The sequence below is a fragment of the Ambystoma mexicanum genome, chromosome 11, assembly GCF_040938575.1.
Source record: "Ambystoma mexicanum isolate Mex_15411 chromosome 11, UKY_AmexF1_1, whole genome shotgun sequence".
Classification (NCBI taxonomy): Eukaryota; Metazoa; Chordata; class Amphibia; order Caudata; family Ambystomatidae; genus Ambystoma; species Ambystoma mexicanum.
Genome location: NC_090934.1, coordinates 1478505801 through 1478525834, shown reverse-complemented (window position 1 = coordinate 1478525834; position 20034 = coordinate 1478505801). Strand labels below are relative to the sequence as shown.

General features: G+C 47.8%; 1 protein-coding gene across 6 annotated transcripts in view; it reads right to left on the bottom strand.

Moving 5' to 3' along the window:
* Positions 1–20034, bottom strand: part of MAN2A2 (mannosidase alpha class 2A member 2) — a 291925-nt gene that overhangs the window by 37948 nt on the left and 233943 nt on the right. For all 6 annotated transcript variants that reach the window (XM_069625193.1, XM_069625189.1, XM_069625190.1 and 3 more), the window contains 3 exons: positions 3092–3206; positions 1266–1399; positions 36–177 (listed from right to left, as the gene is read on the bottom strand). In XM_069625193.1, coding sequence (XP_069481294.1) covers positions 36–177; positions 1266–1399; positions 3092–3206 — 391 coding nt within the window. The remainder of the gene's footprint in view (positions 1–35; positions 178–1265; positions 1400–3091; positions 3207–20034) is intronic.

Sequence of the window (20034 nt, the reverse complement as noted above, 5' to 3'; positions counted from 1 at the left end):
TATTGTAAAGAAAACTACTGGGGTCTACTACTTACCGCTGGTGAGACTAGACACGCCCAAGGCCTGAGCGGTGTGCAGGGTCAGCCTCACCTGCTCATCCTGGATGAAGGCCATTGACGGCATAGGGTAGAAATTGGCCTGCAGAGGCAGCTTTCTGAAATATTTCCGAGCCTGAACCTAAAAACATAAAAGCAGTCACTGCAGGTTGAAAGAGTAGAAACTTGAATGCCGAGCACTTTTGCAATGGTGGCAAACTAACAGGACTAGAAAGAACCGGAGGATCGGGAGAGCGGCCGGCACGGGTGGGAATGCCACACATGCCCGGGTTCACTGAAAACGGAGCCTTGAAAATCTAGTGGTGTGGATGCCGACTACAGCGGAAAGTTAAGGCAAGCATACGGAACACTCCAAGAAGCCCTACTATTGGAGCTGTTGGCCGGTGGAGGGGCGGGCTGCACCGCGTGGCGTGCTGCATAGCAGAACGTATCGCATTTGGCTACATTATTTAGATGACTAGTGAATGTTTTAGTGTGGTAGTTCTCCGTGGGTTCGCGTCTAACCTTCCTGCTCATCTGCACTCCTGAGATAGAGTTTGGCTAGTGGTTAGTGTCTTTCTTAAGGGTGCTTAATAAGCTTTCGCTGATGGTGTAAAATGTATTAATTTGCTAAATCTTAACACATGCCAACTGACACCCCGCTCGCTGCTTTGGCCAGAAGACCTGTAACTTTGAAGCACTGCTGGTCGGATAGAATGAATGCTCTAAGCAGCTTGTGACCTTTTCTAAAACGTACCCTATAGTTCAAAGCATGCAGTTGGCAAATCAATACATTTAACAAACAGATGACTTTGTAGTTTGGCAACATAAATAATATAGGTAAAGCAGAAATTAAAGCTTAACATTGAGAATGCCCCTGTGTAAAGAGTCATTCAGTCTAGGCAAAAAGGACACACATTCAAAAATATCCACAACAATGAATCAGAAGCATATGTATAGATTCTAGTGATTCAGGCCAAGTGACTAATTACGTCTGTGACAATCATTCAATCACATTTAGAAATTGACCAGCAAAGAAGTCATTACATTTTTCTCATAACAGGTAATCCCCATTTCCATTAATCTAGTAATGTAATACATGTACGTATACACGCATCACTTGCAGTTTTGAGGATACATATTCCATGGAGACAAATCATTTTTTTTTTTAAAGCACAGAGCTTTTGTCACCCATGTATTTGCGTGGGACGTGTGTGCAGAGTGGAATACCTGAAAGCCATTGAGGTCCGTGAAGAAAGTGTCCCCACTCTTAATGTCGGTGGTTAACCGCATAGCAATTTCCTTATTCACATGGTCACGGATATCGATCAAGGAAGAGATGTCCAAAGAGAGACCCTCTACTCCTGCAACAACAAAGAAACATGCAAGACAACCATGCAGTTTATTCAAGAACAATATTTCCCACCGCAGAAATGGCAGCAAACCTTAAATAATGTAATGGATAAGGAATCTGAGGGGGTAATACAATGTGTATTCTTCAAAGGTTTCAATCCAGTCTTTTGTACTGAACAGCACATTTCCAAATTCATACGTATGATACCAACATTTACGACGGGCTGAAAAATGACTCTGCTATTCAGAAAAACAACAAATGCAAAGGCAAAGACCATGTCTGAAATGAGAGGTTCTGGTTTTGGGTGGGCCAATGCCCAAAACAATGCTACGCCTTTGGCCCACATCACAAAAAGTCAAATATCTAGATTTCACCACCAACGTACAAGTCAGCATCACAATCCAGACTGCGCTGCAGACAAGGGATTTAATTCCAGCCATCTTCTGCTAGAAAAGCCCCCACTCCTTCAAACCAACTATTGGCTGGTGGTGAGCAGAGCCCTCAAGATGGCTTGCCATTACACTGCAACCTGGTGTACAGAAAATATAAATATGCAAGAGTCCAAAACCAGGCAGCTAGTCCTTGCTTCAACCCTTGAAAACAAAGGCATAAGAAACCTGCCTGGCTAGGATTCAACTGGCTCCCATAGGGTCTGGGAATTCAAGTCAAGATACTCTGCGCCATGAACACGGTCTAATGGTACTGCAATACCCAAAGATGTGTGGTTAGAGGCACCAGCTGACAACTATGTACAACAGAGAACTGGAATAGTTTGGTGCATGCAGAAAAACCACATCCAATACCAAGGGAAGGTCAATGGAAGAAAGCGAGCGAGCGAGCGAATCTGTGGTTGCATGCTGGGAAACGATCTTATATCCAGTCCAAGGTCACCAAAGGCAGCGATAGAATGTGAACCATATGTCGGGGGCTCCAGTGCCCAGATCAAGTTAAAGAAAGACAGAAAGAGAAAAGGTGAAATGTTGTGGTGTACCCTAGGAGATGGAGTAAACAGCAATGATGCCAACGGGCGACTCACAGTGCTCAAAGAGACCACTTGGATCCCAAGAAACCAGTTTGTTACCAGATCAACAATTATTTTCCTCTCTGTACTTTCACTAATGTTTTCCCAGTTGTACTTTATTCATATGGCTGCCGTGGTTTCTAATGGACCTGAAATTATCAAACCAACGATAAAACAGTTTAATTATGAGTACTATACACATTGCCAATGCATTATAAGCAAGAGATTACAAAAATATTTAAGCATTTTAAGAATACAAAGAACTTGGGAATCAATCACTTCAACCTCCGTCTATGTGCCCCATGTTGGAAGTCCTTGAGCGCCCCCAATAACAGCAACAATGAGAGAACATCGCCCATTCGAATGACCGGTGGAACACAAAGAGCTGATCGATACACAGGGTGGTCTGCTAGCTCAATGGGAATCCAGGGCAGGGTGCCACGGCATTCCATGATTGATGGAACAGGCTCTAGAGAGCTTTGGTTCAGCGCAGCCACCCCTCGTTGGGAGAAAAGATTTCACTGGAGAAGTGTATGGTGAAATAAAGGAGAGAAAAGGGTGTAAAACTACTGAGGAGCAGTAATGAGCATGTGGATGTTAAACATTGATGGTATAAGACTATATGGAGTGTTTTGTAAACACTTGCCCACCAACACCTAGTAGCGTTCTAAATGTCCTCACCTGCCACGTTGTACAGTCTCGTCACTTGCTGCACGTGCTGATAATAGCAGGCCACCTCAGAGAAGAACGGACCCTCTGTTACGCGCACCACAGGGGGGTCTTTTGGAGCATATAACTAGAAGGAAATCAAAAAGCACAGCATTAAAGCAGGCAATTGATGTCAATTACAGACGTTTTACGCAGCAACGGTGTCTAGAAATGGCAGCAGACAATGCATTGGCGGTTTAAAAAAAATGTATGTTTAAATAATTCTAACAAAGTGTCCATCACCAAATCATGCCCACAAGCATAAAAGAAAATATTTTCTGGAGCCAAAACTGAATCCGTGTAGAAAAGAAGAAGAATCAAAATCACCGTTAAATATACAACTCTGTGTAAGGGATCATACTAAACAAAAGTGATTAGAAATATTCATCTTTTTTATTTTTATTTTAGTGTGTTTTTGGTAAAAGAATCATGCATTACACAAAGTATACCAATAACAATAAAAAAAAAGCAAACATTAAGAGAAGATGAAAGGCACACCCAAATCTTCATAACAACATAAAATTAAAAAAATAGTCATTAATCCTACAAAAAACAAATTATAGTTCAACATTAAAATGAAAAAAGAAAAAAAGCGACGATGAAAGATAACCAATTACAATCTAATTTTTAAAAAGCAGGAGAAGCGCATGAAAAATCATCCATATCGCATTCAATTTCATAAAATGGAGGAAGGTATGTAGAAGAATAGACAAAAAGAAGAAAACGATTCTTCTACATTCATTGTACATTCCCATACATTTGTTGCAATATTTCCTCCCCTTCATTCACAACCAATTTCAATTTTGTGAAACTAACCATTGAAAATCTCACCAACGCAAGTACTAAGGACAGCTGTGTCCCATTCATGAATCTATTCCAAAGGTCACTTTTGATTACTCTGGATGTATAATTGATAAAGAGACCCAAGTGCTTTATTCCAATGGCTACAATTGCCTCACGTTCCATTCCAACATGAAAGTGGGTTTTCAGTGTAACCCGTAGAGCAGAATTGACACAATCTTAATCCCGTGGGATGTTCCATCGTGGACCCGTAACCTCCAATGTTGGAAGGCAATTTAAATGAAACTTCATAAAACATGCTCTATATATCTGCGATGGAAATTTCATTAGCTACGATTTAATGTTAAGCATGGTAATATTCCAAAGGGATCCGTTACATATAGCAATCCTGTCCCACCTTCCAATCTTTTTTTTCAGAATCCAGAGAGAATCAAATTCATTTACATCAGTTATTTTGCATAAACCTTTTACAAAGTTTTATGAAATTCTGCATATACGCGTCAGCACTCTTTCTGAGCATTTTACCCAAAATAAAGCCCAAAACAGGGCTTTCCATACACAACACCATCCTATGTAAGGCAATACATTTTTTAACATATTGCGACACCATGGCTGTAGCCCAAGCTCTAATCTTATGGCGCCGATTAGTACACATTTGGGAAAACCAAGGACATTTCGGCATATGAGGCCTTCAAGGATATCAAAGTGTGCTCTTTTAAATTGAATCAACTCAGTCCTTTATAATACAATCATGGATACCTTTCCTCGATAGAATTCAAAATGAAGTAGCACAACCTGTACTTAACTGATCTCATCAGAGAGATGCACACCCTTCCCTTATCCTTCACTCTACTCATTTGTTTTGTCAGGGCATTTTTCACTGAGAAAGTCAGTCCAAAGTAACACAGGGAATCAACCTCTTTAATGTGTTCATTATTAATTGTCCAAAAATAGTATTTCTTGCACCTTTTACCAGTTGTAACCATTGTCAAAGATTCTGAAGGATGACCAGACTATTCCTGCTAATAAAAATAAAGAGGCAATTCCCTCAAGGAAGCTGTTAGGGAGAATTCTTATTTCTGGGCTAATTCCCTTCATCCTTAGAGACCCCCAGCTCTTTTGCTGGACTTTAGGACTTTTAATTTCAACCCTGGAGTGAGTGAGGCCTTTGTCTCACTCTCTCCTATGTTTTGACCTGATTTGGATTATATTGTTTCCTTTGTTTTTCTGAGTTTGACAAACTCCATAGGGATCTACTTTTGTATGGTGACACAGCACCTTCAGTGCAGCGACACAGAGAAGTCCTTTGGATTTCTCATAAGGTTTAAATACTTTCTCTTGGGTGACCTTCTGTTCCCAAGATTAGAAAAGTGAAATTGGCTTTACTTACCTGTTTTTCCTATGTAGGTCCGGTACACCCCCTCTTATGTGGAGTGCTGGGGGTTACTTAGTAGCCCATTTTCCTACTTACTCATGTAACATTTTTTTATGTTACCCTAACTACATTTAATGGCTGGTGGCAGTGGTTTAATGTTCCTACCATTGTGTGTTTCTATCGCAGACTAAATCCTCAGCAGCAGTAGTGCACCCATGGGTGCCCATTTTGTAAAAATGGCCCCGGTCTTCTTTTTTTGCCATTTCTTGCTTGGGAGGTCCTTCTTGGGTTTTACTTTGCGCGCCAAAGCAGGTTTAGCCCTTTTGTTCATTTTGCCTTTGGTTGGCTTCAGTGCTGAAACCTGCCTCTGGCTCCAATTTGTCTGGCAGGGCAGGAAGCGAGGGAGGTGCCCGAAACCCCCGGTCCTTAGTCTGCTTGGTTTCCTGAATGCACCCAGTGGTGATTGGCTGGCTGGCTGTCCTTGGAGGACGAGTGACAGCTAGGCTGTGCATGAATGGGAGAAACCTGCATAAAAGGCGAGGTTTCTTGGACTGAAGGCAGAGTCGACCACTAGACGAAACATCCGACAAAGGACACTGGAAGAGAAGCTTGTTGCACTCTCTTGGACTGTTGAACTGCCTGGTGAAGCCCTGCTGCTGTGCTGAAACTGCTTTTCCGAATCGACTACAGAAGCTTCTTCCCTTGGGTTGGTGGGACCAAATAACCCCAAGACGAACTTTGCTGGAGGACCTTCCCCAACTAGCTGTACATCTCTGCAGCTGCTAGAACCGAGTGCCAGGGGTCGAGAAATCCGTAGTCGAGTGCATCGTCTTTAAGCCAGACCAGAGCTCCAGGAAGATCCTGAGGACCCTCCCGAAGCAAGACCACCCAAGCCTGAGTCACGTCACCAGAGTGCTGGACTCCAGAAGCAAGGGAAGCTCATCAAGTGTCCAACAACAGCAGTGGTGCTATTTGCCAGTAGCAGAAACTGCAAAGTGCCGCTGATCTGAAGAGAGCCCGTAGCTGCCGCCAACCTTCGAAATGCAGTGCAGGAGTTCTCCAGACGTCCTCCCCTTGTCCCCACGACTGAGGCCCAGGAACCCAGAATCTGCAAGACTGCAACCAGAACAGAAGCCAGCTGGATCCTCTTCCTCAAACCCAAGGTACTGTGCAGACTAAGGAGTCTGTAGCTTGCATTACATCACTTGAGGCTTGGAGTAGCTGCTTTATGGGTATAGGATGAAATTATTGAATATAAAAGTCCGACCCCACCAAAAGACCTAAAACACACACTACCAAAAGTTCGAACTTTTCGTGGTATGTGTTTAGGTGGGGTCGGTATGGGGCAGGGGGGTGTGCCCCGCAACACCCTACTCACTATAGTATACAGTATAGTGGGCGGGGATTGTGAGGGACACCCCCGCAGCTCACCTGAGCAAAAAAAAAAAAGCTGGGGGCGGAGGGGGTGTACCCCACAACACCCGCTCACTATAATAAACAGTATTGTGGGCAGTGGTTTCGGGGGACAACCCCGCAGCTCACAGGAGCAAAAAATGAAATTATTTTTTAAAAAAGGACCCTGCGGCGCTGGTTACCGATCACAGAAGTGAAAGGGAACCGGCGCTGCAGCGACACAGCGCGTCTGAAGGAAAGGTAAGTAGGGGGTGGGGGTGTGTCGGGTGTGTGTTTGAATCTGCGTGATTAGTAATAGAAATGTCTACATGGGAAATGTACCAACATTTTGTATTGCGTACATTTCCCATGCAAACATTTCCGACGTGGGAAAATGAGCCGCGGATAAATCACGCAGATATGCTTTTTGCAGAGTTGACTTCAGCTCTGACCCTCACAAGCCTAATAGCTTGTGGCCCAACAGTGATTCCTTACAAACTCTCTAACTTTGTGCAAGACCTTTGTGCTATCTAAAGAAGTGCCTCAACTCCATAGACATTGTTCAAATTGACTTGGGCTGTCCTGGCTCCCTGCAGACTCTTCTGACCCATTGACTTTGATTCTAACTGTCCCTCATTGGTGGTGCATAGGTTTACCTTGTAATGCTGGGAAAGATCTAATCTAGACTTCATTTGGAGGTTGAAAAGTGCTCACATGCTCCGAGAACCTGTTAACCTTTTCCCCACTCTAACCTTTTCCTTTTTCACAACCTCAGAATGTATTAAGTACCAAAAAGTGATATATAAATGCCAATACTTCCTAGTAATTTAAGTAATCCCAGGGTGTAGGAAATGTATTGTCAGCATCTCTAAAGAGTATCTATTTGCTTATTCTAAATCTGAGAAAGTGGCATGAAGTGTATTTTGATTATTGCATATTGCACTTTTTAAACAAGGCTCATTTAAAAAACTGACAAATATTATTATTTTAACTAGAAACCTTGAGTGTAAGTGTTATTTGGATACTTGTATTGGTGTATTTCATTTCTACAGCTCACATTGACCCCTCTTGAGATAAGTCTGGCTGCTCAGTCACACTACCAACTCGTGTAGTACAGGCCTATACCAATAGGTGGGTTACCTAATACCAAGAGGACAAGGGTTGTGTAGTCTCCCACAGGGTTACTCCATACAATCGTGCCTAACAGGAGCGCTGCAGGCCAGCCGATATAAAATCAAGCAAAGGGAGACCATCCGCAGAGGATATGCCATTTACTTTGAGTCCTTCGAATCTGGGAGCATAGCCAACCCATCCAAGACCATCCTCCCAGAGATCGGCAATGTACAGATTTAACAGTGTTGGGCGATGGCAGAGCCCCGACGGGCCCCCCAGTTTGCCTTAACAATACCAGAGAGATCTCCATCAGTGTTCAGTCTTACCCGGACCTCGTCTGAATAAAACTGCAGCATATGGAGCAAGCATGGATCAAACCCCCACTTAGTGAATTTTCACCAAAGTCTCGATCTATCAACAGAATCAAAGGCCGGGGACAGATCCAGGCTTGCTACATACAGCGTCCTGCCAGTTGCCCCACCATCCTGAGCCAGGCAGGAGGAGAGTTCTAACCCACTTATCGCAGCCCCTACTATCCTCTTCCTGTAATCATTCTGCAAGGAGCTAAATCTTTGAGTAGTTTCTACCCATTTCATGAGATATTTCAGTACTAAGATGGCTAGGATCATATAGGAAATATCGATGAGTCCGATTGGCTGCTAACTTGTAGGAAACTACCTTCCCCTTTTTTATAAATAGGGCCAACTATCGCCTGCTTCCATGTTACTGGAATGGCGGCACTTATAGCAATTTGAGAAAATAGATTGAACAGGATATAAGCCAATATATATATGTTATTTTTAAGAAGGCAGATAGAAATGCCTTTGGGGCCACACAAGAAAGAGACCCTTTTGATTTGTCGATAATCATCTTAATATCTTTTTTGTCAAACCCAAAATTCCAACATTCAATGTGCCTATGCAGTAGTTGATCAAATTCCGGGTCAGCCGCACTAGTATCGATACCGCTTTAGTGATGTTCCACCCAATCTCTTTCTGGGACACAGGAAGACGGTGATGTACACTATCTGGTCCTTTCTATTGAATCTCCACCAGATACTTCTAGCATCTCTGTTTATCATCTCCACCGGAAAATGCTGGTTCCCTTTAAAGTATGCCTGAACGCTATAGTTCTTCAACCAGCTTTCATGATTTTGACTCAAGGAGCGTATTATTCCTTTCTTTTCTTCATTCTCGATAGCGATATCTTTTTTAACCTTCCTAATGTCGCTTCTCATTTTGTGTTTCAATATATTCACCATTGTATCAAAAGGTTTCCCTTTATTCTCCATGAACATACAGTAATGGAATAGGTTGCTGTAGTAAGAATATGGCAAAAAACTAGCCCACATACTTTTTTACATTTTTTTAAAAACTTTCTTTATTGATATTTAAGATGAACATAGCGACACCTACGTGCCAACATTCCCCTTGCCCCATTCCCTTCCCTTGGTACCGTTCAACATTTTACATGATACATTCCATTTACTGTCCATTACATTGTACAAAGAGCAATCTATGCTTCACTGTGCTTCTTACTAATACATTTAATAGATAGGTAGGGTGTACAGAGTCCACATATATGATGCAGCCAGGTCTAGCCCCCATTGGCTACTGTAGTTTGATTTAGGGTGTGGTAGGATCCACCATTCCATCATCTGTTTGTCTGATCAAAAACTGTACACAGTGATCCCATATACGTCTGTCTCTCTGCTGGTTACGGGACAGGGTGCCCCATCCACTTTCCATAACATTACAATAAATGATGTCTGCTTTCCACTGGGTTATTCTTGGGCTTGGTTTTCCTCCCCACATCATAGCCATCCTTCTCTTAACCAAGAGCAAACTGACCAGTCTTCATGCATGCCTGAGGATCGGTTTAGTGTAACCCAACAGAGCCATCTGCGGGTCCGGTTCTACATCCTGCCCCGTGACACCCCAGATCGTCTCAAACACCTGCTCCCAAAAGCATCGTAAAGTAGGGCATTCCCAGGCCACATAAAGGAAACTAGCCCACATACTGGAAGTTACAATGAAATTATGTTCTGTGAACCGACAAGTGAAGAGTGAAAATAAAACAGTGTACATTTGAATACAAGGTTTGCCAGTGAGTTTAGTGGACAGACACCAGTACCAATGGCTAGAATGTGTTCACTGGCAAGTTGAGAGCTCTAGACGATTGTGCGACCGGTAACTGGAATTCAACAGTGTAGAGTTGGTTGAAAACCATGCTGGGAAGCGGTGCCTTCTGCGTTTTAGCCCCTTTCCTTTGGAATAAACTCAATCATGCTGTAAGGGAAGCTCAGGACTACCTGCCTTTCAACCCGGTGGTCAAAACTTGGACCTTTGCCCTTTAAATGTTTCGTTTACCTCTCTGCCATCTTATCTTTAGCATAAAATCCCACCTCCCATCATGCACCCCAAGATCAAGCACTGCCCTCTTACTAGTGCTTCTAACCTCCAATTCAGCCAGGATTGGAGGATCCACCTTCTCAACCTTGGCTCCAACTCTGTGGAACTTACTCCCCCCCCCACATATTCGACACACCCAAGACTACATGGCCTTCTGCAAAGCTCTAAAAATCTGGATCTTTCCATAAACCCGATTAAGACCATCTAGGGCCGCTGACACCCTGCAACCTGCAGACAAATGTTCAAGGAGATACCGAGCAATGACACCACTGAAACCGACTAATAAGTTACTTTGAACACAGCTATCGCGAAACACGTAAATGTAATCCGGAACAGTGGGCTCGTAAGAATAAAACCTCCACTCCAGACACACCTCTCCTATCACTATGCTCGCTCTCTACTCTACATCAACACACAATAGAGCACAGCTACACCCCTCTATCAATTTCAGCCTAGCTGCTCACATACGAACAATACTCTATGAACACCTCAACATCCTGCTAGAATGCAGCCATACCCACATGAAAAATTGGCCTAGTTGCACACATAAGTATCCTACATAGGCCTAACGCCTCCAGGATCCAGCCTCAGAGACAAACCTCCACACTGCAGACATTCAACTATCTCAATACCACCACCCCTAATGCTAGGATGCAGCTACCATCAGGCACTTGCATCAGCTGCACCCTACGATACCCTACTCTCTTGACTGACCTGGACTACAGTCACAGAGGGCGTTGAACCCACAAGTGCTTTGAGGTCATACCAATGATATATAGAGCGCTATATAAATACCACCTAACATAACAAATTTACAAAGGATAAAACAATAAATACAAAAGGGAATTAAATACAGCTTTATGGCAAAATAAGGGCTGAGTTAAGCATGTCCAGGGCAGCGCGGGTAATGACATGTAAACACGTTTCGGTTGGACATTTCTGCTCTACTGGCAAGGAAGGAATGCCAAATACACCACTTATGAGGAATGGAGCGAGAATATGTGGCCTGGGCATTCCAGAAAGAGATGCGGTTAGAAAAACGCTTGCTTTCTTCTGGGTGATCAGATGAGAAAACTGATTTTCACTTTCTCAGAAAACTCGACTCCATACTATGCCTTGCCCCAGTCCTCCAGTCTTCTCCTCACTCCTCTCCAGCTTTTCTATCACACAGTCTTCCCTCCCTTACTCTGACCGAGTCTAGGAGTTGGGGTGGTCATCTTGGAATTCATTACAATGCCGACTTCCCCTTGCCAGCTGCAAAAACAGTACGTCCTGGCTTCCAACTGTACTTTCTGGGTAGCAGTGTGTTAGGTAAGAATTGGTGCAGTCACACTGTGTGAGGAGCTGGCCAGCCCTTACCTCTCCTGTTACCTCCCAGGCCATCTGCATTGCCCTTGCCTCTCATTTCATCAACAGAAAACAAAACAGGTAATCCTGTCCACACTCTCATCCTCTCCACCTCCTCCCCCTTCTATCTCTGCAAATTCTGACCCTCCTGCAGCCAACCCCATCCCTCCTTCTCTTCCTTTCCTCTGTTCTACCCTAACAAGGTTTCTAGACAAGTCCCATCTATGAAAGTCTTGTCAAAACATGTTCGTCCCTGTTCATTCAAAACCATAAAGGACCCCATTGACACCCTTGCTCCTGTTCTAAGCGACTTCTGCAACCACTCCTTCTCCCCGGAGCCTTCCCCTCCCCTCTGAACCACGCACTTGTGCACCCTCTTCTGAAGAAACCAACAGCCGGCTCCACCTGCCCGGCTAACTACCTCCCGATCTCCATCACTCCTTTCCTGGAAAAATTCCTGGAAAAGCTGGCCATCTCCCAGCTTACTCTTCACACTGACTCTGTTGGTTGTCTCCATGAACATCAGTCTGCCTTTAGAGCTGCTAGAAGCATGGAAACTGCTCCCCTGAACATCCGTGAAGACCTGCTCTCCAACCTCGACTCTAACCATCCCTTCTGTCTGCCTACTCGATCACTCTTCTGCCTTTGACATGGTCAATCACGCCATCCTGCTCAACCACCTCCGTGATAAAGTGGGTATCACCGGTCAGGCCCTGGCTTGACCTCTTTCCTCTCTGATCTACCCTCCCAGGTCCAACTTGGGTCCTTCCTTTCCTCTATCTCGCTTTCTACCTGTGGTGTTCCCCAGGAATCTAACCTTTCTCCCTGGCTTTTCAACCAATACCTGGCACTCCTTGCCCAATGCATTGCTGCTCTCTGCTCCAACTTTCAGTGCTATGCAGATGACACTGCGCTGGTTTTCAGGCTTCCCACTGCCACCTCTTCTCCTTCTCTCATCTCTGACTGTCTTTCTGCTATCCAGGAGTGCTGTGCCTCCAACGATCTCTGCCTTAATGCCAGTAAGAAAGAGGTCCTCCTCATCAGCACTCCTGCACCCTCCTTTCCTGTCACTCTCTGGCCGGCCTCCCTTGGCCCTCCTCCTGCACCCACCTGGGAAGCTAAGCACCTCGGGGTCATCTTCAACTCGACACTCTGCTTTTCTCCTCACATTCTGATGTCTCTAAGAAGTCAAATTACCAACTGCCCCTCCTCAGAGGCATTCTTCCTTTCCTCTCCTTCCCCCATAAATTCACTGTTTCTAGAGCCCTGGTTCTCTCCAGGCTGGACTATCGCAACAGCCTCTTTCTAAATGGGACTGCTTCTACTCTCTGCCCTCTGCAACTCATCCAGAACAGGACTGCAAGACTTGTCCTTGGCCTCAAGCCCTGGGATTGTAGCTCTCCAGCTCTGAAATCTCTTCATTGGCTCCCAGTGGCTGCAAGGATTAAATTCAAGACCCTTTGCATTGTCCACAGGGCTTTCTGGGGCCTGGGTCCAAAATACCTTCAACTTTCCCTCTGTAAATACCTTCCTACTCAAGCTCTTCGCTTCTCCACCTCCAACTCCCTTAGGGTCAGTCGCTTCTCCAAGCAACGAGTTGGTGGTAGATTTCTTTTCTCAGCAGGGGCCTCCCTCTGGAACACCCTCTCTGCCACTTTGAAACTTGAGGAGCACCATCTCCTGTTCCGGTAGCGCCTCAAGATCTTCCTCTTTGCTTCTGCCTTCGCACTCCCCTTTTTATCCGTCTGCTTCAACACAGTGCACCTGGTTTACCCTCCGATTCACCCAGCCACTCACCCGCACTGCCCCTGGCAACGGTTTGCACTTGGGTCTGTATCTGTTACCCTACAGTCCCTTTACGTGCACTTACCAGACACCCCTTGTCTGCGCTCAGAACCTGCATCTGCCACCTTGCTAGCTGCACTACCTTTTTGTATTGTTGCACCCCTTGGTCAGCACTTTCTTTTTTCTCCCCCCTTCCCTGGCACCCCCCCACCCCCTTCCCTCTCCTGCACTTGGAGGGTTCTCAATGTCACTGGGTCTAGTAAGATGAACAAGTTACTTTCTTACCTGGTAGCGTTCTTTCGATGGGATGGTCCGACGACGTATTCCATATCTATGACAGGTAATGTCCACAGCTGTGCTGCTTCGGAAAATCTCTAGCGTCTGCGTCCTGCGTAGATGACATCGATGCGCCGTCCCGGAGGACCTCCTCCGACAGCCGATGTCACCCGATGTGATATGTAGGACGCACAACGCCCATAGCCTCAGTTATAGTATTTCCCCAGAACGTGTGCCACCAGTTTTCTGTCAGACACACAAGGCCTTGCGGAACACAAGCTGCAATCGCAAAAGAAATACTGCAGCGGGGAAGGCAGGGAGGGAGCGATATGGAATACGTCGTCGGACCATCCCATCGAAAGAACGTTACCAGGTAAGAAAGTAACTTGTTCTTCGAGGGGATTGGGTCCTCCGACGTATTCCATATCTATGACAGACTCCCAAAGCAGTACCAAGCAAGGAGGTGGGAAAGTATTTAGAATAAAAATTTAGCATGCCCAATCAAATTGCGGAACTGCCTTGCCAAAGGCCAGATATTGCCCTCTGATGGAATCGAGGGAATAGTGACGTACAAAAGTATGTACTGAAGTCCAGGTGGCTGCATTACAGATGTGACGAATAGGAACTCCCCTCTGCAAAGCAGTAGACGCAGCCACTCCTCTGGTAGAATGGGCCCGCAAGCCAGCCGGAGGGTCCTTACCCACCAAGCGGTAACACTCTGCGATAGCTAAAATAATCCAACGAGACAAAGTCTGTTTCGTCACAGCTTGTCCCAAATGCTTTCCAGCGTAACCAATGAAAATTTGATCGTCCACTCTGACCCGAGACATGCGCGAAATATAAAAGCTCAACGCTCTCCGAGGATCAAGCCTATGGAGCCTCTCCTCTTCCTTACCAGGATGTGGAGGAGGATAGAACGCCGGAAGAACAACCTTCTGGCTCAAATGAAATTCCGAAACCACCTTCGGAAGAAAAGAAGGACGAACTCTAAGGACAACCCTGTCCTTATGAAACACAGTGAAGGGTGGCTTAACTGAAAGTGCCTGTAACTCACTCACTCTGCGAGCAGAAGTAACCGCAACCAAAAACACAGTTTTCAGAGTCAACAGCCTCAAAGGGCAAGAATGTAAAGGCTCAAACGGAGCACCTATAAGAAACTTAAGAACAAGGTTCAAATCCCAACCTGGCACCAAAAAAGGTGACGGAGGGAACACATTAGTGAGCCCTTTCAAAAACTGCAAAATTAAAGGAATCTTAAAATAGGAACACTCTTCCGACGAGCGCTTCAATATGGACAGCGCCGCCAGGTAACCTTTAATGGTCCCCACTTGCAAGCCCTGTGGGCCAAAGAAAGCAAAAAAGACAAAACCATGGGAATGTCACATTCAAAAGGATCCGCATTCTGAACTCTGCACCAGTCGCAGAACTTTCTCCAACGGCACAGAGACTTTGATGCCGGCCGCCTGGCTGAGAGCAACACCTCTATCACGTCTTCAGGGAGGTCCCAATCCTTATACCTCAACCTTTCAGAAGCCAAGCGTGAAGATTGAGGGATCTGACCTCTGGATGGAGAACCTGACCCACCTCCCGTGAGAGCAGAACGTCTCGGTAGGGAAGACGACGTGGAGGGCAGATGGACAAGTCTAGAAGGTCCGGGTACCACGTCCTCCGGGCCCACGCCGGAGCAATGAGGATCATCCAGGAACCGAACCTTCGTAACCTCCGCAGCACTTGCGGGATGACGGGGACTGGAGGAAACGCGTACAGCAGTGGGAATGACCACTCCACCACGAACGCGTCTCCTAAGGCTCCTTTTGGAGGAAATTCCCACGAGCAAAACCTTTCGCACTTCCGGTTGACATTGGAGGCGAAGAGATCCACTTGAGGGGTCCCCCAAAGGGCGAAGATCTCCAGGAGAATCTCCTGAGCCAGCTCCCACTCGTGAGAGATCGTGCTCTGCCTGCTCAGAGCGTCCGCCGTCTCGTTGTCATCTCCGGCCAGATGAACCGCCGAGATCGAAACTTCCTGCTGGATGGCCCAGAACTGTGCATCGCCTCCCTGCACAGCGGAAGTGACCCTGCCCCCCCCCCCCCTTTTTGTTGAGGTAGTGCATGGCCACCGTGTTGTCCGTTAGAATCAGGACACTCTTTCCACGCACAGTCGGCAGAAAAGCCTTCAGGGCTAGCCTGACGGCCCTCAGCACCAACAGATTGATACGGAGTCTGGACTCTGACGGAGACCAACGACCGCTGACTGTCAACTCGTTGGCATGAGCTCCCCATCCCGTGAGGGATGCGTCCATCACAATCGTCACCTCCGGCAAGGGCAGCCACAATGGGGCCCCTTTCATCAGATTGCCCTCGACGGCCCACCACATAAGGTCCTGGGGCAACCGAGGGGGGCACCTAAACAGGGTCCGACAGCCTGCCGGAGGACTGAGACCACTGGAGCTTGAGTGCCCACTGCAAAGATCTCATCCGCAGACGAGCCTCTGGCACCAGAAGAATGCAGGATGCCATGAGGCTGAGCAGTCTCAAGAATTCGGACACTGGGAGATTCTGGGCAAACTGAAACTTGTGCACCATCTGCTGAATGTGAAGAGTCCTCACCTGAGGAGGAAAACACTGCCCCAGGGACGTGTCGAGCACTGCTCCGATGTACTGGAGCCGCTGCGTTGGTGTCAAATGGGACTTCTTTAAATTGAGGGAGAAGCCCAGCCTGTGAAGGGAGTGGCAGGTGACGGACAGATGATCCAGGACTTGCTCAGGAGAGCTCCCCCTCATCAACCAATCGTCCAGGTAAGGGTAGACGTGAATCCCCCCCTTTCCTGAGATGCGCTGCCACCACCACCATGAGCTTGGTGAAAACCCTCAGGGCGGAGGTCAATCCGAACGGCAGGACCCGAAACTGAAAGTGTGAGTCGCCAACCGCGAACCTCAGGCACTTCTTGTGCTTGGGATGGATCGGCACATGGAAGTAAGCAACCTTAAGGTCGAGAGACACCAACCAGTCCTGAAGTTGAAGGGCCTGAAGGACTTGAAAAAGAGTCACCATCTTGAACTTGTCCTTCCTGAGGAGTTTGTTCCAACCGCGCAAGTCCATGATGGGTCTCAATCCCCCCGTCTTTCTTTGAAATCAAAAAATAAGGGGAATACCATCCCTTGTTCCTCTCCGCTACAGGCACCAGTTCTATGGCACCTTTCTCCAGAAGGGCTTGAATTTCCTGCGCAAGGAGCGGATCCGGACTCTTCAAAGAGAGGTTCCCTGGTGGATTGTCGTGAGGCCTCTGCCGAAAAGGAAGACAGTAGCCGTGGGTTATGATCTCCAGAATCCACACATCCGAAGTAATGGCTTGCCCCTCTACAAGATGCTCCATTGCTGTCCCCTAGGACGAAAAGGTCGAGGTTGGCGAACTGTAGCGCCCAACCACTTTGCTGCAGCTTTGGAGGTCTGCATCCTCTAAGGGCTCTCGTCAGCCTTGCTGCCAAAAAGGTGTTCACCGTCAAAGGGCATGTTGAGGAGCCGGGACTGCACATCAGGGGCGAACCCAGACTTCCGCAACCACGCACACCTGTGCATTACGGTGCTCGCTGCCATGGACCGGCTGACACAATCCGCCAAGTCCAAACCCGACTGAACGGCCTCACACATGGCATCCTTGCCATCCTGAACCATAGCAAGGAAACCATCCCGTTTGTCCCCTTCGGGAATATGTTCAGCCGCTAATGCAACACAGTTCCACAGAGTGTGTGTGAAACGAGACAAGGGACATATGGAGTTGGCCGCCTGAAACGCCATACCTCCAGAAGAAAACACTTTTTTCGCCCAGCCGTCAAAACGTTTGTCGTCCCTATCCAGAGGGATGCTAGGATACGACTCCTGCTTTGCCGGGGCCATAGCCGCCTGCACCACCAAACTCTCCGGGGTGGGGTGCCTAGACAAGTAGCAGGGGTCGCTACTGGCTGGACGGTATTTTCGCGACAAAGACTTGCCCACTGCCGGGAGACTCTCCGGAGCAGTCTAAGCCGCCGTCACCCTTCTCTGCAGAGCCATATGAAAAGGCAAAACCGGGTCAGTGGGAGGACCGAGATCAAGGATGTCCGTGAGATCATCCTGAACGAACTCCCCTGGGGGAGCTGACCAACCCAAGTACTCGGTAACCCGAGACATAAGGCGCCGATAGGAAGAATCGGCATGAGTGCCAGGCTCCGGCCAACAAAACTCCACCTCCGGAGAGGTGTCCAGTCCACTGGCATCATGCAGCGACTGCCTAAGGTCATCAAACTGGCTATGGCCCGAGATAAGGTCAACTGGAACCGTAACCGGAACCAGGCCGCCATCAGAGCCTTCATCACCCTCTGAAATGTACTCCAGGCGGGGAGAGGAAGACCTCTGCGGACCAAATCAGTGCCGAACCTTAGCAATAGCCTTTCTAGGGGCAAACCCCGTGCCACGGGGCCCCTCCGACACCACCGCCTCAAAAGGCGTCAAGGGCGCCGAACGAGTCGGTGCCGGCGTCGACAGAAAAGGTGTCGAGGGCGCCAAACTAGTCGGCGCCGGTGTCGACAGGAAAGGCGCCAATGTCGAGCTAATCGGCGTCGACGTCAGCTGCAGCGCCGCGAGCATCGATGGCGTCGACACAGTCCTCGAAGCAGGAGCTTCGAGCGTGTCTCTCGACAACCTGGGCGCCGACGACCCCCTCGGAGGCGGAGCCTGGAGAGAAATCGTCGACGACCTCGGCGCCACAGGCGTCGACGTCTTCTTCGAAGACGGCACAGGATCACGCGGTCTCGAGCACGTCGAGGACCGGGACCTGGAACAGGCATGGCGAGAACGGCTACCCTTGTCCGAGCGGGACCTCTCCCGCATGCCGTGCCGACCACCCGAGCCCGAAGGCGTACGGGCGGTGTCTCTCGACCGGTGCCGACCGACCCCACTCGGAGGCGCGGACGGACCGGTGCCCTGCGATTCCAGAATCGCTAGCATCAGCTTCCCGAAGGAAGCCCATTCCTCCGGTGTCGCTTGCATGGAGGGATAAGCGACCCGCCGACGGGCGGAGTCCTCTGAAGAGGACGGGGAAGGCGACCTATGCCGGCGCTTCCTGGAATGCCTAGAAGAGGCGGAGGAGTGGCGAGACCGACTCCTGGAAGGAGACCCGCCGGACTTCCGATGACGACGCGGAGAGTCACCCCTCGAGTCATCGGTCGAAAGCCTCGCAGACCTCGACTTCCGGGGCTTAGACACCCGGCCTACCGACAGCTTCTTCTTGCGTTCCCGCAAGGCCTTTGCAGTGAGCGACTGGCAGTCGACACAGTCGTTCGTATCGTGGGCCTCCCCGAGGCACCAGAGGCAGGCATCGTGCGAGTCCGTGACCGACATCTTGGACCCACAGTCCCCGCAGTTCTTGAAGCCCGGACGCGGGGTCGAAGATGAGAAAGACATCGCCACAAACAGGTCACAACAAACCGAACAGGTTCAACGAACCAAGAATAGAAAACGGCAAACTGCAACGAGTCGAGGCGTACCGAGATTCACGAAGCGAATACGTTCGCGGAAAAAACGGAACTGAGGCTATGGGCGTGGTGCGTCCTACATATCACATCGGGTGACGTCGGCCGTCGGAGGAGGTCCTCGGGGACAGCGCATTGACGTCATCGATGCAGGACGTAGACGCCAGAGATTTTCCAAAGCAGCACAGCTGTGGACATTACCGGTCATAGATATGGAATACGTTGGAGGACCCAATCCCCTCGAAAGTTGTTTTTGTCCTCCCTTACCCCGTCGCACTCTGAAACATTTGAATATGAGCGTGATACAAATAAAATATCATATCATAGGACTACACAAGACTTATCTGCTTGGTATTAGGGAAACCACCTTTTAATATGGGCTTGTACTACACAAGTTGCCAGTGTGACTCAGCAGCCAGGTTGATCTTAAGAGGGGGAATGCGAGCGGTACAATTAGTACAAGTAGCCAAATAACACTTACACCCTTAACTTTATATATAAATATTTATAATTTAAGCAAGGTTTAAATAAGCCTTCTTTAAAAAGCTTTATCTACTAGTAAAATTAAAAGACTCCTTCCTCCCCAACTGACCCTCACAGGTCCAACTTGGGTTCTTTCTTTTCTCCATCTCACTTTCTATCTGTGGTGTCCGATTGGTGGGTCCGATTCAATGAGAAGGGGGTGCTACAGAGGGGACACCAAGGATTTTAGGATCACCCCGCTATGTATCCGAGTCCCAGCAGGTGACCACATCCCACCATCTAAGTGCAATTGGTTGAAATGGAGAAGAAGGTGAAAAAGCAAATATGTTTTGTGGTTGGTGAAAATATTTAGGTCTTTGGGGAGGGGAGGGGTTAAGATGGATTTTCAGAATCAACCATGTGGGTAGATTCTGGGAGGCCACC